General features: G+C 50.4%; 2 protein-coding genes and 1 long non-coding RNA gene across 3 annotated transcripts; 2 read left to right on the top strand and 1 right to left on the bottom strand.

Moving 5' to 3' along the window:
* Positions 1-155: 155 nt before the first annotated feature.
* SMYD4 (SET and MYND domain containing 4) lies at positions 156-6,632 on the top strand. The gene is made up of 10 exons (XM_040082630.2): positions 156-286; positions 971-1,121; positions 1,317-1,406; positions 1,699-2,824; positions 3,595-3,777; positions 4,069-4,235; positions 4,533-4,668; positions 5,136-5,252; positions 5,559-5,682; positions 6,312-6,632. Exons 1-10 carry the CDS (start codon positions 156-158, stop codon positions 6,460-6,462), a joined length of 2,376 nt encoding a protein of 791 aa, XP_039938564.1. The 3' UTR covers positions 6,463-6,632.
* A 484-nt stretch (positions 6,633-7,116) lies between these two features.
* On the bottom strand, positions 7,117-13,970 carry SERPINF1 (serpin family F member 1). The gene is made up of 8 exons (XM_040082631.1): positions 13,857-13,970; positions 11,368-11,453; positions 10,814-11,012; positions 10,577-10,732; positions 9,561-9,764; positions 8,649-8,791; positions 7,831-8,041; positions 7,117-7,525 (listed from the first exon to the last, which is right to left on the bottom strand). Exons 2-8 carry the CDS (start codon positions 11,443-11,445, stop codon positions 7,266-7,268), a joined length of 1,251 nt encoding a protein of 416 aa, XP_039938565.1. The 5' UTR covers positions 11,446-11,453; positions 13,857-13,970; the 3' UTR covers positions 7,117-7,265.
* On the top strand, positions 8,930-9,599 carry LOC120761412 (uncharacterized). The gene is made up of 3 exons (XR_005703635.2): positions 8,930-9,202; positions 9,314-9,371; positions 9,465-9,599. It is a non-coding gene; the product is annotated as an uncharacterized LOC120761412 (long non-coding RNA).
* Positions 13,971-14,201: the final 231 nt, after the last annotated feature.

Below are 14,201 nucleotides of genomic sequence, written 5' to 3' on the forward strand. Positions count from 1 at the left end.
CGCGCACCGCGTTCCTATTGGCTGCCCGGCTCCGTACGGCGGAAGTGTCCCCGTACTCCGTGCAGGGATGCTGCTGGGCGCCGCCATGGCGGTGGCTGTGGCGCTGCCGGCGGCCCGGTGGCGGTGATGGCGCTGCCGGTAGCGGAGTGGCGGTGATGGCGCTGCCGGTAGCGGAGTGGCAGGCCCGCACCGCCCGCCTCTGGGCCGCGCTGGACCCCGCGCTGCGGGAGCGGCTGGCGGCGGCTTCGCTTCGCGACGCGGTGCGGCTGGGTTGCGACCTGCTCCGGTGAGCCGCGGGCGCGGCGGGTCCGGCGCAGGGCACCGAAGGGGGGAGTGAGGGACTGGAGCGTCTCTTTGAATGCGTGTAAATAAAGCGGGGTGTTAAAGGATTGATTAGGAGCAATAGGACACGGGGCAACGGGCAGAAAGTGATGCCGAGGAAATTCCATCGGGATAAAATTCCACCTTTCCACCTGACAGGAGGTGGGCCTCGTGTCCCGGGCTGCTGGCGATAGGACGAGAAGACATAGGCTTGAACTTCATTTTAGGAAGGTTTAGGTTGGACGCTAGTAGGAATTTCTTCGCAGGAAGGGCGGTTAGGCGCTGGAATGGGCTGCCCGGGGAGGTGGTGAAGTGCTGTTCCTGGAGGTGTTTAAGGAAATATTGGACGTGGCATTCAATGCCATGGTCTGGCTGACAAACTGGGGATCCGTCACAGGCTGGGCTCGGTGACCTCAGAGGTCTTTTCCAACCTAATTGATCCTGTGATTCTGTGAATATGAGGAAGAACTTCTTCCCTGTGCAGTGACCACTCACTGGCACAGATTGAGAGTGTGGAGTCTCCCTCGCTGGAGATGCTCCAGAACCCTCTGGACACGGTCCTGTGCCACCAGGATCCTGCTGCTTGAGCAGGGAGGCTGGACCAGGCGATTCCAAACGGGTTCCTCGGTGCTGACCCCGTGTCCCACAGGAGCGAGGAGGAGGAGGAGGCAGCCCTGGTGAGCTTGTGCCGCCGGGCACGCACGGACAAGGAGCCGCAGGCCGCGAGCTGGTACCGGGAGCAGGGAAACCGGGAATTCAAGCGGGGCCAGTACCAGGCTGCCCTGAGGCTCTACTCCAAGGTAAGTGAGGATCCCAGAAAAGGGTCCCACAACACCTCCCTGGCTCCACTGAGGGGATCCCCCGGGGAGGGTCCTGCAGCCCCTCATGGTTGAAGGGCTCCTGTGAGGGGTGAGGAGCAGCTCCCGGGAGGGGATCCCCAAAGAGGGTTCTGTGAGGGATCCCCCGAGGCAGCAGCCGTTCTCTGGTCTCTGCAGGCAGCATCCCACGAGCTCCCTGGGAGCCCCGAGGTGTCCGTGTGCTTTGCCAACCGCTCGGCCGCCCTCCTCCACCTGAGGCACTTTGAGGTAAGCGGGACCCACCCCACAAGGTCCTGGGTGCCCCGAGGTGTTTGATTGTTAGAACAAGAGACAGCAGATCAGATGTGCTCCCCAGGCTGTGCTTAAAGCATCCATAACTTTCTGAGGGGCTCCTGCTTCGTTTCCATGTCAGGATGCTTTTATTTGGGCAGCAGGTTGGTTATGCACGTGGAATTTGCTGATTAACACACAGAATTCTTCCATGAGGCTGTCTTAGGTGGAATGAAAGAGCACGAGCTGGTTTTCAAGCCCAATTAAAAGGCCTTATCTTTGTTCCTAGGTTTGTTTGGAAGATATTGCCAGGGCTGAAAGCCGTGGCTATCCAGACAGGCTGCTGCCCAAGCTCCTGCTGCGGAAAGCTGAGTGTCTGCTGTGCCTGGGGAGGTTACAGGAGGCACAGGATGTCCTCGGAGTGCTGGAGAGGAAAACTGCTCTGGATGGGGTCATGACTACTCACCTGACACGGCTAAAAAAGTTAAGTCAGCTGAAGGCTGAGAAAGAGAGGTGTCCACAGCCTGCAGGAGAGGCAGGTGGTAGCGTTCAAGGGGAGCCAGAGATCTGGGAAGAGAACAGCAGAATTTCGGGCGCATCTTCATCTCTGAGGCTGAGTTTTGATGCGGAGAGAGGACGTCACTTGGTGGCCTCCCAGGACATCGTGCCAGGACAGAGCCTGGTGAAAGAGGAGGCCTTTGTGAGCGTGCTGTGCCCCGGGGAGAGCGTTCCTCTGCAGGATGGTGACACAGCGTGGGACACTCGAGCCACCAATGCAGATCTTTACTGCCACCGCTGTCTGAGGCAGCTGCTGGCCTCGGTGCCTTGTCAGGGCTGCAGTTATGCCAAGTACTGCAGCCAGGACTGTGCAGACGTGGCATGGCAGCAGTACCACGGGACTGAGTGTTCCCTGGGAGCGCTGCTCCTCACGCTGGGCATCTTCTGCCACGTGGCCTTGAGGACTGTGCTGCTGGCGGGATTTGCAGAGGTTAGCAGGCTGGTGGCGTGGTCCCACCGTGGGGACAAGGACCTTCAGAACCCCAAGGCAGGATGCAAAGCCCTCAGTGATGCAGGAGCTGGTGGCAGAGGTATCCCTGGTTGTGGCAGCAATGGTCGGTACCAGAGTTCTTACCAAGCTCTGTTCCACCTTTTGCCCCACGCCGAGCAGCACAGCCCTGAGCACAAGTTCCTCTGCACGCTCAGTGTGGTAGCTGTATGCAAACAGCTGCAAACAGCTGGCCTGGAGGCTGCTGTGTTGAATCAGGAATCACCTCAGCAGCGGTCCATACCAAAGACGTGTGAAAAACCCTCAGCTGAGTTGTCCCCAGAGCTGAAGACTGTGGCAGAAGCAATGCTGAGGCATGTGTTGCAGCTGCAGTGTAATGCACAAGCAATCACTGTAATGCAGGAGCTGGGTAAGGCAAAAAAAAAAAATTTAGACCCTGCTGTGTTGTCAGAGGCCTAAATTTTGTTGGGGTTGGAGGGGACCTCTGAAGGTGATTCAGTCCAGATCCCCTGCCCAGGCAGGGCAATGTGGAGCAGGTGACACAGGAACATGTCCAAGTGGGTTTGGAATGTCTCCAGACCTCCCTGGGCTGCCTGTTCCAGTGCTCTGCCACCCTCCATGGAGAGAAGTTTTTCCTCATGTTGAGGTGGAACTTCTTGTTTAATTTGTGGCTGTTACCCCTCATCCTGACACCACAGAAAAGAGTCCATCCCCATTCTCTGACACTCATATTTGAATATGTATTGATGAGATCCCTTCTCCAGACTAACCAAGCCCAGCTCCCTCAGTCTCCTCATCGGAGAAATGCTCCAGACCCCTCATCATCTCTGTGGCCTCCACTGCACTCTTTTCAGTAGCTCCTCTTTCCTGTCCTGAGGAGCCCAGTACTGTGCTCTCCTTGCCTGTCTTCCTTCACACTCTCCTGTGTGAAGAGATTGAATTATCAGCTGAAGAAAATTCCCATTGCAGATGGAAATGACTTGTTTAAAATTTAATGGCCTGTCCCATGCTGGCCTGTCCCTTGGTGCACATGCAGAGCGTGTTTAGCTATTATTTATTGCAGCAATATACCAGGAACCTTTCTGCTGCTGCCTGTGATTGGTCACGGCGCTCGCTGCAGAAATTGTGTGGGTTTGTGAGCATTCCATCTCAACCTGCTTGGTTTTCCTCTCTCTTCAGGGCCTGGAGATGGGGCTGTTGTAGATAAGAAGCCTGTGAGGCTGGCAACAGCTTTCTTCCCTGTCCTCAGCCTCCTGAATCACTCATGCTGCCCCAACACCAGCGTGTCGTTCAGTGGGACAGCTGCCACTGTCAGGGCGTCCCAGCCAATCTCAAGTGGCCAAGAGGTTTTGCATTGCTATGGTAAGCTCTAATTCTGTGTTTGTCTCAAGACACAGACATCATTCCCCTCTCCTTATCATGCTGATGGCTATTTATATCATAACTCTCATATAATTCTCATCTAATGTTGCCAGACTCTTTTTTTCAGCAGCCTTGACCAACATTTCATCTCCCAAGCCCACTGTTAGATTTTCACTCTCCAGTTGTGTCCTCCCCAAAATATACCTAGTCCCAATTGTAACAAAAATCAATTTATTCTGTTATTAATGACTGTAGCTGCTGGGAGATCTCTACCCTTGCCATCCTTTGCAGGGCCTCACTGGTGCAGGATGAGGGTTGCTGAGAGACAGCAGCTTCTCCGTCAGTATTTCTTCGAGTGTCGCTGCCGGGCGTGCCTCGAGGAGTTAGAGCCTGGTGTCAAGAGTGTGGTGTCCATCAGAAATTCATTCTGCTGTCCCAAATGCCAGGCCCAAATGCAGGTAATTCTCCGTGGTTGTGATTGTGCAGCTTACCGGGGTGTGCAAGGTTTGGATCTGGGAAAGCCAAGAGGTGAAGGCCTCACTTTGATCCCTGCTCAGAAGCCAAAAAGCCCCTGCTGAGTCAAGACAGTATCTCACCGTTTCTTAGAAAATCAAATAAGCTGGTAACAGTTTACAACAAAATCACTTTGTTTAATGAATACAGCTGAGAAACAATGTAACTCAGAGCTAATGCAGATGTAGAGTAAGCTTTGAGCTGAACATGAGCAGGAGTGATCACAAGGGTGATTTCCTCAGGGGGAAGAAGATACGCTTTGCTGTTCAAATGGAGCTTGTGCAACCTCAGCCAGCAGAGATCACCTGTCTGGCCGTTTGCAGGACCTTCAGCAACGAACCAAGAAAGCTTTAGACCTGCTGGGAGTCGGGAAGGCTGGTAAGGCTCAGCTTTGTGCCCTGAGGTCAGGAGCTGAGGAGCCCAGGTCGGGACAGGAACCATGAGATGGCACTGTTGCTCATGCCATTGGGCTGCTGTGACATGTGGCCTGGTGCCCCTGGGGGCTTCAGCTTTAAATTGTTTGCACCCCCTGATCTGGGTGTTAATCTAAGTCACATATTGTTCCATAGTGAAGTAATTAAATCAGAAGGAATCTGGGTAACACTGGAGTTGGGCATTCCCAGGCCTTGTTTTCCTGGAGGGAGTTGGGCCAGCACTGGGGTAGAATAAGCAGAGGTGCAGATGTTGGATCCTAACTAAACCCCAGTCAGCTGTGCAACACGCTAAGATGAGATTCATGGAAATAAAATCAATCGTGGAAGTAAAATCAGTCATGGAAAACTAGAGACTGGCCACAGGGTGAATTTTATAACCTTTCTCTCTTTTTTTTTTTTTTCCCCCCATAGATCAGGCCATCAAAATGCTCCTGAAGTGTCAGATGGATGCTGGAACCTTCTTGTCTCCAGAGCATTTGCTGATGGGAGAGCTGGAGGATCATCTGGCACAGGTCTATGCTACTCTTGGTATGGCATTGTCCTCTCATTGTTCCATGTTTCCTGAACTCTGAATTTACCATGACTAGCTTTATCTTGGATTGGCCCTCTCTTTTTTATTCGCTAGTTTTGTCAGCAGGGCTCTCAGAAAGTCCAAACCTGTGTTTCCAGCAGCCAGTGAACAATACTGTGCTCTCATGTTCTTTTGGTTTCCCTATCCTGGTTCTGTGGACAGAGTTCACCCCATTTGGATTAATTCTGTCAGATTCTTGGGGTGACAGTAGCTCTAGGAAGTCTTCATTGATTTCTCATTGTTTTGTTTTGCTTTTCCATCAGGGAAGTGGCAGGAAGCAGCCAGACACCTGAAGAAGAGTATTGAGATTGTGGAAATGCACCATGGGCCGTTAAGTGTAGAAACAGGCCACGAACTTTTCAAGCTGGCACAAATCCTCTTCAATGGGTGAGTTTGGTTTCATCCCCTGTCCCTGCCCTGCACCACTCCTGTGTGTCTGACACAGCATCAAGGCACCTTGAGGGTGTCTCACAGGACACAGGGCAGTCTAGCACAGGTGCTCTCTTAGGAATCTGTTTCTGTCCTTTGTGCCTGTCTCTTTTTCTTCTCCCCAGCTCAATTTATTCCCTGTCCAATTGTTTGATTCTGTCAACTCATCACCCTTGGGGTTTATGCCTCAGTTGTGTAATTTTACTGACATCTTCTCAAAGGGGGGAATGAAATCCTCTTGCTTTATTGGCCAGGAAATCCCCGGACTGCTTCTGAAAATCTCCTCACAGCAACTCCCTTTAACTAAATCAATTTTAGCAGGAGCTGCAGTGATGAAGTAGTGGATTCCTATATACTCAAAGACAACGTTTTCAGGTTTTGTCCATCTCCCCACCTTTCCATCCCCCTCATCCTCCCTTTGCAGAAGAAGCAGACACAATTTGCCTGCTGCTGGAAGGCAGGGGAGGGTGGGATCTGTGGCCATGAACAGGTTTAGGTTTTTGTTAGAGAGGGCTTAAAGGTTGTGTAAGTCAAGAAGCTGAATGAAGTATTTTGCATGCTCTGTTCCTATTATCTCCCGATTTCAGATTTGCAGTTTCTGAAGCTCTGAGCACGATTCAAAGAGCAGAGGGGATTTTGTCAGTGCACTTTGGTCCTCAGAGTGCTCAGATCCAGGAACTACAGGAGATGAAGGCCTGCCTGTCAGAGCTTCCCAGAAACATCCTTCAGAGGACTTAATTTCCCTGTCAAAGGAAGCTGCAATGTGATCTTTCATCAAAGCTAAGTGTCATGTGGTAAGGTAGTCATGTAGTACAAGCTGGAAAATCATGTGTAACAGCAACTTGAATGAAATCTTGAAATGCTCTTTAGTGAGCCTGTTGTAAATAAAATGACCAATTCTAACGTGAGAGGGGTGTGTGTGTGTGGTATGGTGGGAACGGAGGCTGTTGTATAAGTTCTGCGTGTGGGTTGGAAGCAAATGTTTGAGTTGCTGTTGTGTGAGATGTGACTCTCCCCTGTGCGGTGCCCTGAGCATTATGAACATACAGTCATCCAGAGCATGTTGCCTTGCTATTTTTAACACTGTGAGGCACTTTCCTTCTTGCCAGTGTCAAATGGAAACGGTTGGAAGGGCTGAGGCAACGGCCTGGGAAGTGCAAACTTAAGAGTCTATAAAAAGGGGGCACTGCAGAACCTGGAGGGCTCCAGCACAGGTCTGTCAGTGATGAGGGATTCAGAATCGACAACTGGTGCAAGGCTGGAAAACGGGATGGGGAACAATGCAGCATACACCAGATAATGTTTGCTTTCAGGACACAGAACTGCATTCCTCCTGTGGGGAAATGGGGAGTGTGGGCAGGCAACCTTTCAAGGGAGAATACTTGGGCTCGCTGAGATTAATAGCAAAAGCTCTTTTATTGCAGCATGAAGGCGTAAGATTTGCGAGTTGTGTCTTTGTGCAGCGGAGCAGGGAGCCAGTATCCCTCCCAACAGCACCCTTTCCATTTGGGGCCTACCATGGCAGATTACTGGGAAGGGATCTAAACCCCCCTGGGATCCAGGATCTTGCCAATGAAGAGGAGGGTTCCAGTGGTATCATCCCTCAGTACCAGAAGGAAAGGTCTGTCCACGTGGTACTCTATGGGGAAGGTCAAACGAGCAGCATTGGCCCCAGGGTTTGGTGTGGATCCTTCCCCATCCTCACTAAGCTCCAGCATTGCCTTGTGTTGCACATGTGATAATCTCAGAGGTTTGGCAGAAATCTTGGAGAAATCGGGTGATGTGAAAAGCGATTGGAGCCCTGGAGAAGAGAGAGAAAGTTCCATTAGCTGGAGGAATGGATTGCAGAAGGGGAAGCAGCCCTGCTAACGTGTGATCCACGAGGGCAGGGAGCTGCTTGGGCAGAGCTTTTTGGGGGAACTCTATGAGCTTGGTGGAGGTTTGTGATAAAAAGCTGAGAAGTCCTGGATGAAGGTGATTTGGTTGCTGGTGAAATCTCCACAACCATACCAAACAACCCACCAGCTTCATCTTCTGAGAGCAAGAAGCAACTTGACCACTGTGCTTTGAGCCCTGGCAGCCTGCAAGCGGGGGTGATGCACATACTTGTCTCCTTTAGTGTGCTGCCAAGTGCCTCCTCGTGGTTCAGCTTTAGTTTGGGCAGGCTCAGCACAGCGTGGACTGTCTTCAGCTCCTTGTCCACATCATGGACAAACTCAGAAGTGAGGCTTTCCTCAATCAGAGTCATGTTCTGGGTCACCTTCGTGGGCAGGAAGAACATGGCACTGATCCCCTCTGTGAGGGGCAGCTGGGCAATCTGCAAGGCCAGAAATAAGAGAGAGATAAGAACGGGTCCCATCAATAATAAACAGTTTCACCCATCCTGTACCAGGCAGAGGCCTGATTCTCAGGCTGGAATATCAACCTTTTCAGTGAACATTTGATCTTTTTCCCTGATTGCTTTTATCTGGCATGATGCTTCCTGACACTTCTGGCTTTTTCCCCAGGCTTTCATCCATCCTTGCTGCACTCTTCCTGCTGTGGAAGTGCTCTCTCACCTGCTGAATCCTGCAGCACTGCTTTGGGGAATTCTCACTGGAACACCTTGGAGCTCATGCTCCAGGGCAAGACAGGTTGAAAGTAGAGATGGAAAAGTTGTGAGAGGTGTGCCCTGCCCTTCTTGCCCAATTTTAAGTCAAGCAATACAGGCTGGTAGGACCTGGGCATAAATTAAATTTTGGATTGCTTGTGACGTAGCCTGGCTAGAAGCAGGATGTCCTAAGAATCAACACACTGCCTTTCAAAATAGGGATTGCAAAAGTAGCTGATGGGAGGAGCAAGGCTGGAATGGGTTAACAGGTAGGTGTAGCTGAACCTGCTCCTCAGCAGATTTAGGAGATCTTAGGCAATATTGGCTGTCTGACCTTGCAGTTGAGTTCCGAGTCAAAACCATATCTCAGGATGGCTTTGGGGTCTGACATCATGGACACCTTCACAGTCCTGTCCTCAACCAGGTGGAAATCCTTCAGGGCAGTCTTCTTGGTGTCAAACTTGGTTTTCCACGTCCCTGTTTTGTCAGAGAGAAAATGGAGCATTTTCTGGAATAATGGCCTATGAAACCAGGCTGATGCCTGAAAAATCTTATGCTTTAAGGTGTTGAGACATAACAGGGATAGAAATAGACTGATTGGAGCTACTGATTTACTGCCATCCTTGGCCCCTCCTTTTCATCTGAGAATTGGCTAAATGGCAAATAAATAATCAAGCCAGTGTATGGGTGGAGTAGCCATTGGGAAGTTGATGTCTACTTATGTAATTACAAAACTATTTGAAAGGGTAACAGTTGTGGCAATGGATATAAAGTGCTTCTCTCCCCACCCTTTATTTTGCTCCTTGTCTCTCAGCAATAATTCTCCAGGACTCTGGCTTACAGCGTGTTTAGGAGCAGCTCTCTAGTATCAAACTTCCTTCTACAGTGGTAAGAAGGCTCAGGACACTCTAAACTGTTCCTTCCCTAAATGGTAATATCCTGTCTCTGAAAGGAGTTTTGTGAGCTTAAACTTTCTTCTCTGATTCTTACTGCAAACAGGTCAAGATTCAGCTTCCCAAGAGTAATAATGATTCCTCCCTCAGGACTTTTCCCTCAGGTAGTGTGCTGCCCTTTTTTTTTTTTTTTTTTTTTTTTTCCTTCTTCACTAAACATTCTCAAACACTTTCTTCTCACCCTCTCACTCTGACAGCCTGTTTGCTTTGTTGGAAGTGAGAGCATTCCTTCACATCTCCTCTAACACGTGCTTAACGAACATCTTCTGTGCCCGAGCACACAACATCCTTACCCTTGAAGAAAGCAGCCCCAGCAAGGAGAATGCTGACATCTGTGGGCATGTCCTTCATGAACCTCATAATCCTTCCCTTTGTCTGCTGTCGGACCCAGCTGTTGATTTCTTGGAGGTCCAGCTGGGTGTTGCCACTCAGTGCCCTCAGTCGCATCTTGTAGGACTTCTCGAGCTGGCTGTGAAATCCAGGCCTTGCCCTGAGTCCTGGGGAATAAAAACACGGATCCTGCAGCTAGCTCCCTTATCCAAACAATCTCAAGGCAGCAGGTGGCAATCCAAAGCCCAGCAATAGGACTCTCATAAAATATCTGTGCCTGTTTGTCTACCGAAACCTGCTTTGAAGAGGAAGATCTGAAAGCACATTAAGGAAACTGATCCAAATCCTACAGCCACCCATGCTGCAGCATGGGATAACTCTCTCCTGAAAACTGAAAAAGGGAGATAAGAACTGAAGGCTTGGACACAGCCATTCCTACATGAGCCTTTCTTCTTTCCCCAGCCTGCTTTCTGAGTACAGCTTACTCAACCTATTGGATTCTTGGAACCAGTAGGTTCCAAAAGATAGCTCTTAGCCTTCTCAGCAGATGTTTATTGCATGCCAGAAGCAGACATTTCAAATAGCTCTGCAAGGAATTAAACAAAGGAATATGGCTGAGTGTTATCACAAATAGAAAATGTGATCTGTGGTTCCTGGAAGCCAGCAACACCTGCCAGACAGCCTGGAGTGAAGGCAAAATTATCAGCAAGTTTCTTTGAGGTCTTCTGTGAGTTAACTGTTCTGTCACCAATGTCTTTGTGTGCATGTCTGGTCGTTTATTTAAGTACACACAAACTTTCCAGGCTTCTTCTGGAGCAGCAAGAGCATTCCATGCCTTGTCTGCAGCCTGTCTCAGCAGAATGTCAGAGCCAGAGCTGTGTTACTCAGTGTGGTTTTTTTATACACACACACACCCCAAAATAACAACTGCTGACAGCTTTTTAGGTAAAATTTCATAGAGGGGAAGAAGAACTTTTACTTTTCTCCAAGATGATCCGGGAGGCACTTTTCATGCTCTTCTCTGGGCCAGTCACACTGCTCAGGAGGTCCTTGTAGGTGTCATGGACCTCGGCCTTGTTGAGCAGATCGTAGAAGAGGGCACGAGAAATCACATTTTCGGTTCGTTCTCCAGCCCCTGCCAACGACCAGGAGAAGGTGAGGGAAGGGCTGCCGAGCCAGAGGGAATGTGAGTGTGGAAATGGGGCAAGGAACTCACCAAGTGAGAGACCAGAAAGTGCAGTAGCCAGGCTGAAGGGAGACAGCAGCACGTTGGCCGTGGCTGTCCGGCCGGACTGCTGGCGGTACAGGTCATAGCCAAAGTTGGAGACTGCAGCTGCCAGCTTGTTCACAGGGCTCTTGTAGAACGGATCTTCCTCCTCCTCGCCAGCATTGGCTCCATCAGCTGTGGCAGAGTTCTGGCGGGTCCAGGGAGTGCTTTGGTTAGACTTGCAGGTGTGGTAAACACTTCATAGGCAAAGAACTACAGATATTCTTCTGTGACCTACAGAAATATTGACTTAATCTTATAGAGAGCGTAGGAACAGTTACTTAAATGCCAAAGGCAGCATTGAGTTTGAAATTCTGCCTCCTGGTCATCCCCTGATGTAACTACTGTGGTTTTATCCAGGTAAAGCAGGAGTTAGTCTCATTATGTTGCTAAATAAAATCCCGGTAATTTCGGAGGGTAGTGCTTAATCCTTCGGTAAGAATCTCTAAAATTAAATTACGTGCTCCACACCTCTCGCTCTCTGCATATTGTCTCCTACTCACCTGCTCAGTAGCTGAGTTCTGGGTTCTGCTTGGGACAGTTAAGAGACCCAGGAGAAGGAGAACCAGTGGAGTGTGCATGCTTGGACCTACAGAGCAAGAATATGACAGAGAGAGTTCGAGCCATCAGGTAAACACATCTCTACCACAACTATTCACTGTGCCTGCCTGTGACGGGAGCTGCAGTGACAGATGCTGCTGCTTCTCCTTCCAGTTGTGAAACACACACCTGATCTGAGCCAGGTTTCCTTCTCTAGTTGGAAATATTCAGCCAGACTGGCCCTAGAGACTTTAAAATCGGGCAGGCACACGGTGTGGGTGTGCCTGAGCACAAAAGCAGATGTGTGTGGCCCGAATTACGCTGATGGTGGCAGTTACTGAGTGCCAAGGTCCAGAAAAGCACCAAATCATTACTTCAGACTCTCAGGCTTCAAAAAAGAAAAATCCAGACTTCATTTACAAAAGGTACCAAATCCATAATGTTGAATGGGGCAGAAGGCAACACTGACTGGTTGCTGCTTTGATGTACAAATTACCTGCCTCAGGCAGTAGTTTGCTGTTTCTTGTGTCTACATGTACCTGCGTCCATCCTTTGCTTCTTATTTGCAATCTGATGAAGTGAAACAGAAGAGCTTTCTCAAAAGACAGTAAGGAAACCTAAAGAAGCGAAAGGCAGAGCTTGGCTCTGTCGACATTTTTAATGGAGGTGGGAGAAAAGCACCAAACTCCCCAAGGCTGTTCTTTCTGTGGGATCCACTTTTCCTCACTCCAGTGGTGGGATGAGTGGCTCTTCCAGACAGATCTGTCTGCTCCAGAGGGCACTGAGTAACCCAGGGCTTTGCTGTGGCTAAACCAGAGCTACTGAAGCGTCCTGCCCACGGGAACGGACGCCACTGAGGCTGCTCCGAAGCAATGTTTAGATAGACTCCCAGAAATTAAAGGAAGAGGGTTGTATTTAACTAACCCCTGTCATCCAGGCAACTAGAGAAATCAGAGGAAGGACATGTGTTTCAGATTAACTTCAGCTACAAAGAAAACGCCTGCTGCTAGGAATACACGTGGCGACGACAGCCCCAGCTCGAGACCCTGGTCAGGCAGAGTGAGAGGCAGTTTGCTGTTTCCCTTCCCTGCCTTTGCTTCTGGAGGCAGCTCTCCCTTGGAGAAAAAAGCATCACAGGGGAGGTTTGAAGCTTCCAGCTGTGTTCAGCCAGTGTAACACAGAAGCGGTGCCCTCTTTGCCCCGTGCGCTTGCATCCTGCATCCTGCTGCCATCCCAGCGGCAGAACAGGTGAGGTTTTCTGGTGCAGAAGATGTGGATCAAGAGGATTTACTGTCTGGTGTATCTGGTGGTGTGATAGTGGATATGATGCTGGGATTGCTCCTGTCATTCCAGAGATTTACAATGAGCAGGCACCACCAATGAGCTGGAAGAGAGATGCCAGAAGTCCTGCACGAGTCTAAGACAAACAGGCCTTAGGGAGGGCTCAGCGTACCAAGCTGCACTCCCGCATGCTGAGAGGAAGAGGTTTGGCCCAGCCTAGCTTAGAGATGAAGCTTTTCCATGGAGCATAACCTTTTCTCTGTAGAAAAAGAAAATAATCTCAACACAGCCTCTGCTTCCAGCTACACTGAGCTCCTGGGAGCATGGGAGCAGAGATTGGTTTTGCAGATTGTATTGTTTTTGCCAGTACTGTCACCAGCTTCATATTTCTCAGACTTTGCCAAAAAGCAATTTCCATTTTAAAAAAGACAAAGCCTTTTGCGTTTGAATTGGCCTGAACATCTGGATTCTATTTGTATTTCTCTTAGCACACAGCCAGAAATGCAGAGAAAAGAATTTGGTTGGATCGGAGGTGGGATGGTTTCAGGCATGATATTAAAATCTGTGGCTGCCTTGAAGGAGCAGAGAAGGAGCAATAGCGAGTGATGTTAAAGGCAAAAGGTAGAGCAAGAAAACCTTGAGAAATGAGCCGAGAAGGAACTTTGTGTCTGGGAGTTGTCGATTCGTGAAGGCCTGCAGGTGCAAAGGAAATATTTTACTTTCCACCTACAGTGCTACGAGTCTCTCACATCATTTATAAACACTTCTGGCTTCAGAGGTGCTGTGAAACAAGACCCATGAGTTCAGACTGCTCGCTCTGCTTGTTCCACAGCACCAACTCCTGGAGCATCCTGCGGCCACCAGCTCCAGAGGATTTGACTGTCACACCATCACAGACAAAAAACCCCAAAAAGTGTTCCCAGCTGCGAGGCAGATGCTTGAAAGGCACAAAACCCACCCCAGCTCCCGAGCACAGCTCAGCCCCGGGGGCAAAGCTGATGCTGGTGGCTCCCGATCCTTGGTGAGGTCTCTTGGTGGGAATCCCACCTGCAGAAGAACCATTCTTCCCATTTCCCAGGTCCTCTGAGAGCTGCCCAGCCTCAGCCCCTGCCCTGTGCTCCCCTGGCCGCTGGCAGTGGCACAGCTGAGCTATCCCTGAGCTGTCCCTTACCTGGGGCTCCTCTCGGCCGCTGCTCTCAGGGCTCCCAGCGGGTGCGAGTCGAGGACACTGCGCCTTTGGTGCAGCCACATCTGCTTTTTGCTGCTTCCCCCAGCCCAGCCTTCGGCAGGCTTCAGGTTACAGCTTCCCAGGGCTCTCTTAAAGTGCTCTGCTCCCATTTTTCTGCCCCTGCCACCCTCGCCCTGAAACTGCACTGATTTTTCAACCCTATTTCCCCCCCACCGAAACAAATCTCCTTGCTAAGGGCAGCCTGGTGGGTAAAGCACAGGGAGGAAAGGCAAACACTTCCCTGCCCTGTCTGAGCAAGCCTTTTACCCCAGCAGTTCTGCCATAGCT

The sequence above is a fragment of the Hirundo rustica genome, chromosome 19 (genome assembly GCF_015227805.2).
Source record: "Hirundo rustica isolate bHirRus1 chromosome 19, bHirRus1.pri.v3, whole genome shotgun sequence".
Classification (NCBI taxonomy): Eukaryota; Metazoa; Chordata; class Aves; order Passeriformes; family Hirundinidae; genus Hirundo; species Hirundo rustica.

Bases quoted from the DNA above. Each gene is read 5' to 3' on its own strand.
- SMYD4 (XM_040082630.2), top strand. From the start codon at position 156: ATGGCGCTGCCGGTAGCGGAGTGGCAGGCCCGCACCGCCCGCCTCTGG. The intron at 1,122-1,316 runs GTAAGTGAGGAT...TGGTCTCTGCAG, and splicing joins CCCTGAGGCTCTACTCCAAG to GCAGCATCCCACGAGCTCCC. The intron at 5,253-5,558 runs GTATGGCATTGT...CTTTTCCATCAG, and splicing joins ACAGGTCTATGCTACTCTTG to GGAAGTGGCAGGAAGCAGCC.
- SERPINF1 (XM_040082631.1), bottom strand. From the start codon at position 11,445: ATGCACACTCCACTGGTTCTCCTTCTCCTGGGTCTCTTAACTGTCCCA. The intron at 11,013-11,367 runs GTGAGTAGGAGA...TGGACCCGCCAG, and splicing joins AGAACTCAGCTACTGAGCAG to AACTCTGCCACAGCTGATGG. The intron at 7,526-7,830 runs GTATGTGCATCA...TCTCTTCTCCAG, and splicing joins CAGCACACTAAAGGAGACAA to GGCTCCAATCGCTTTTCACA.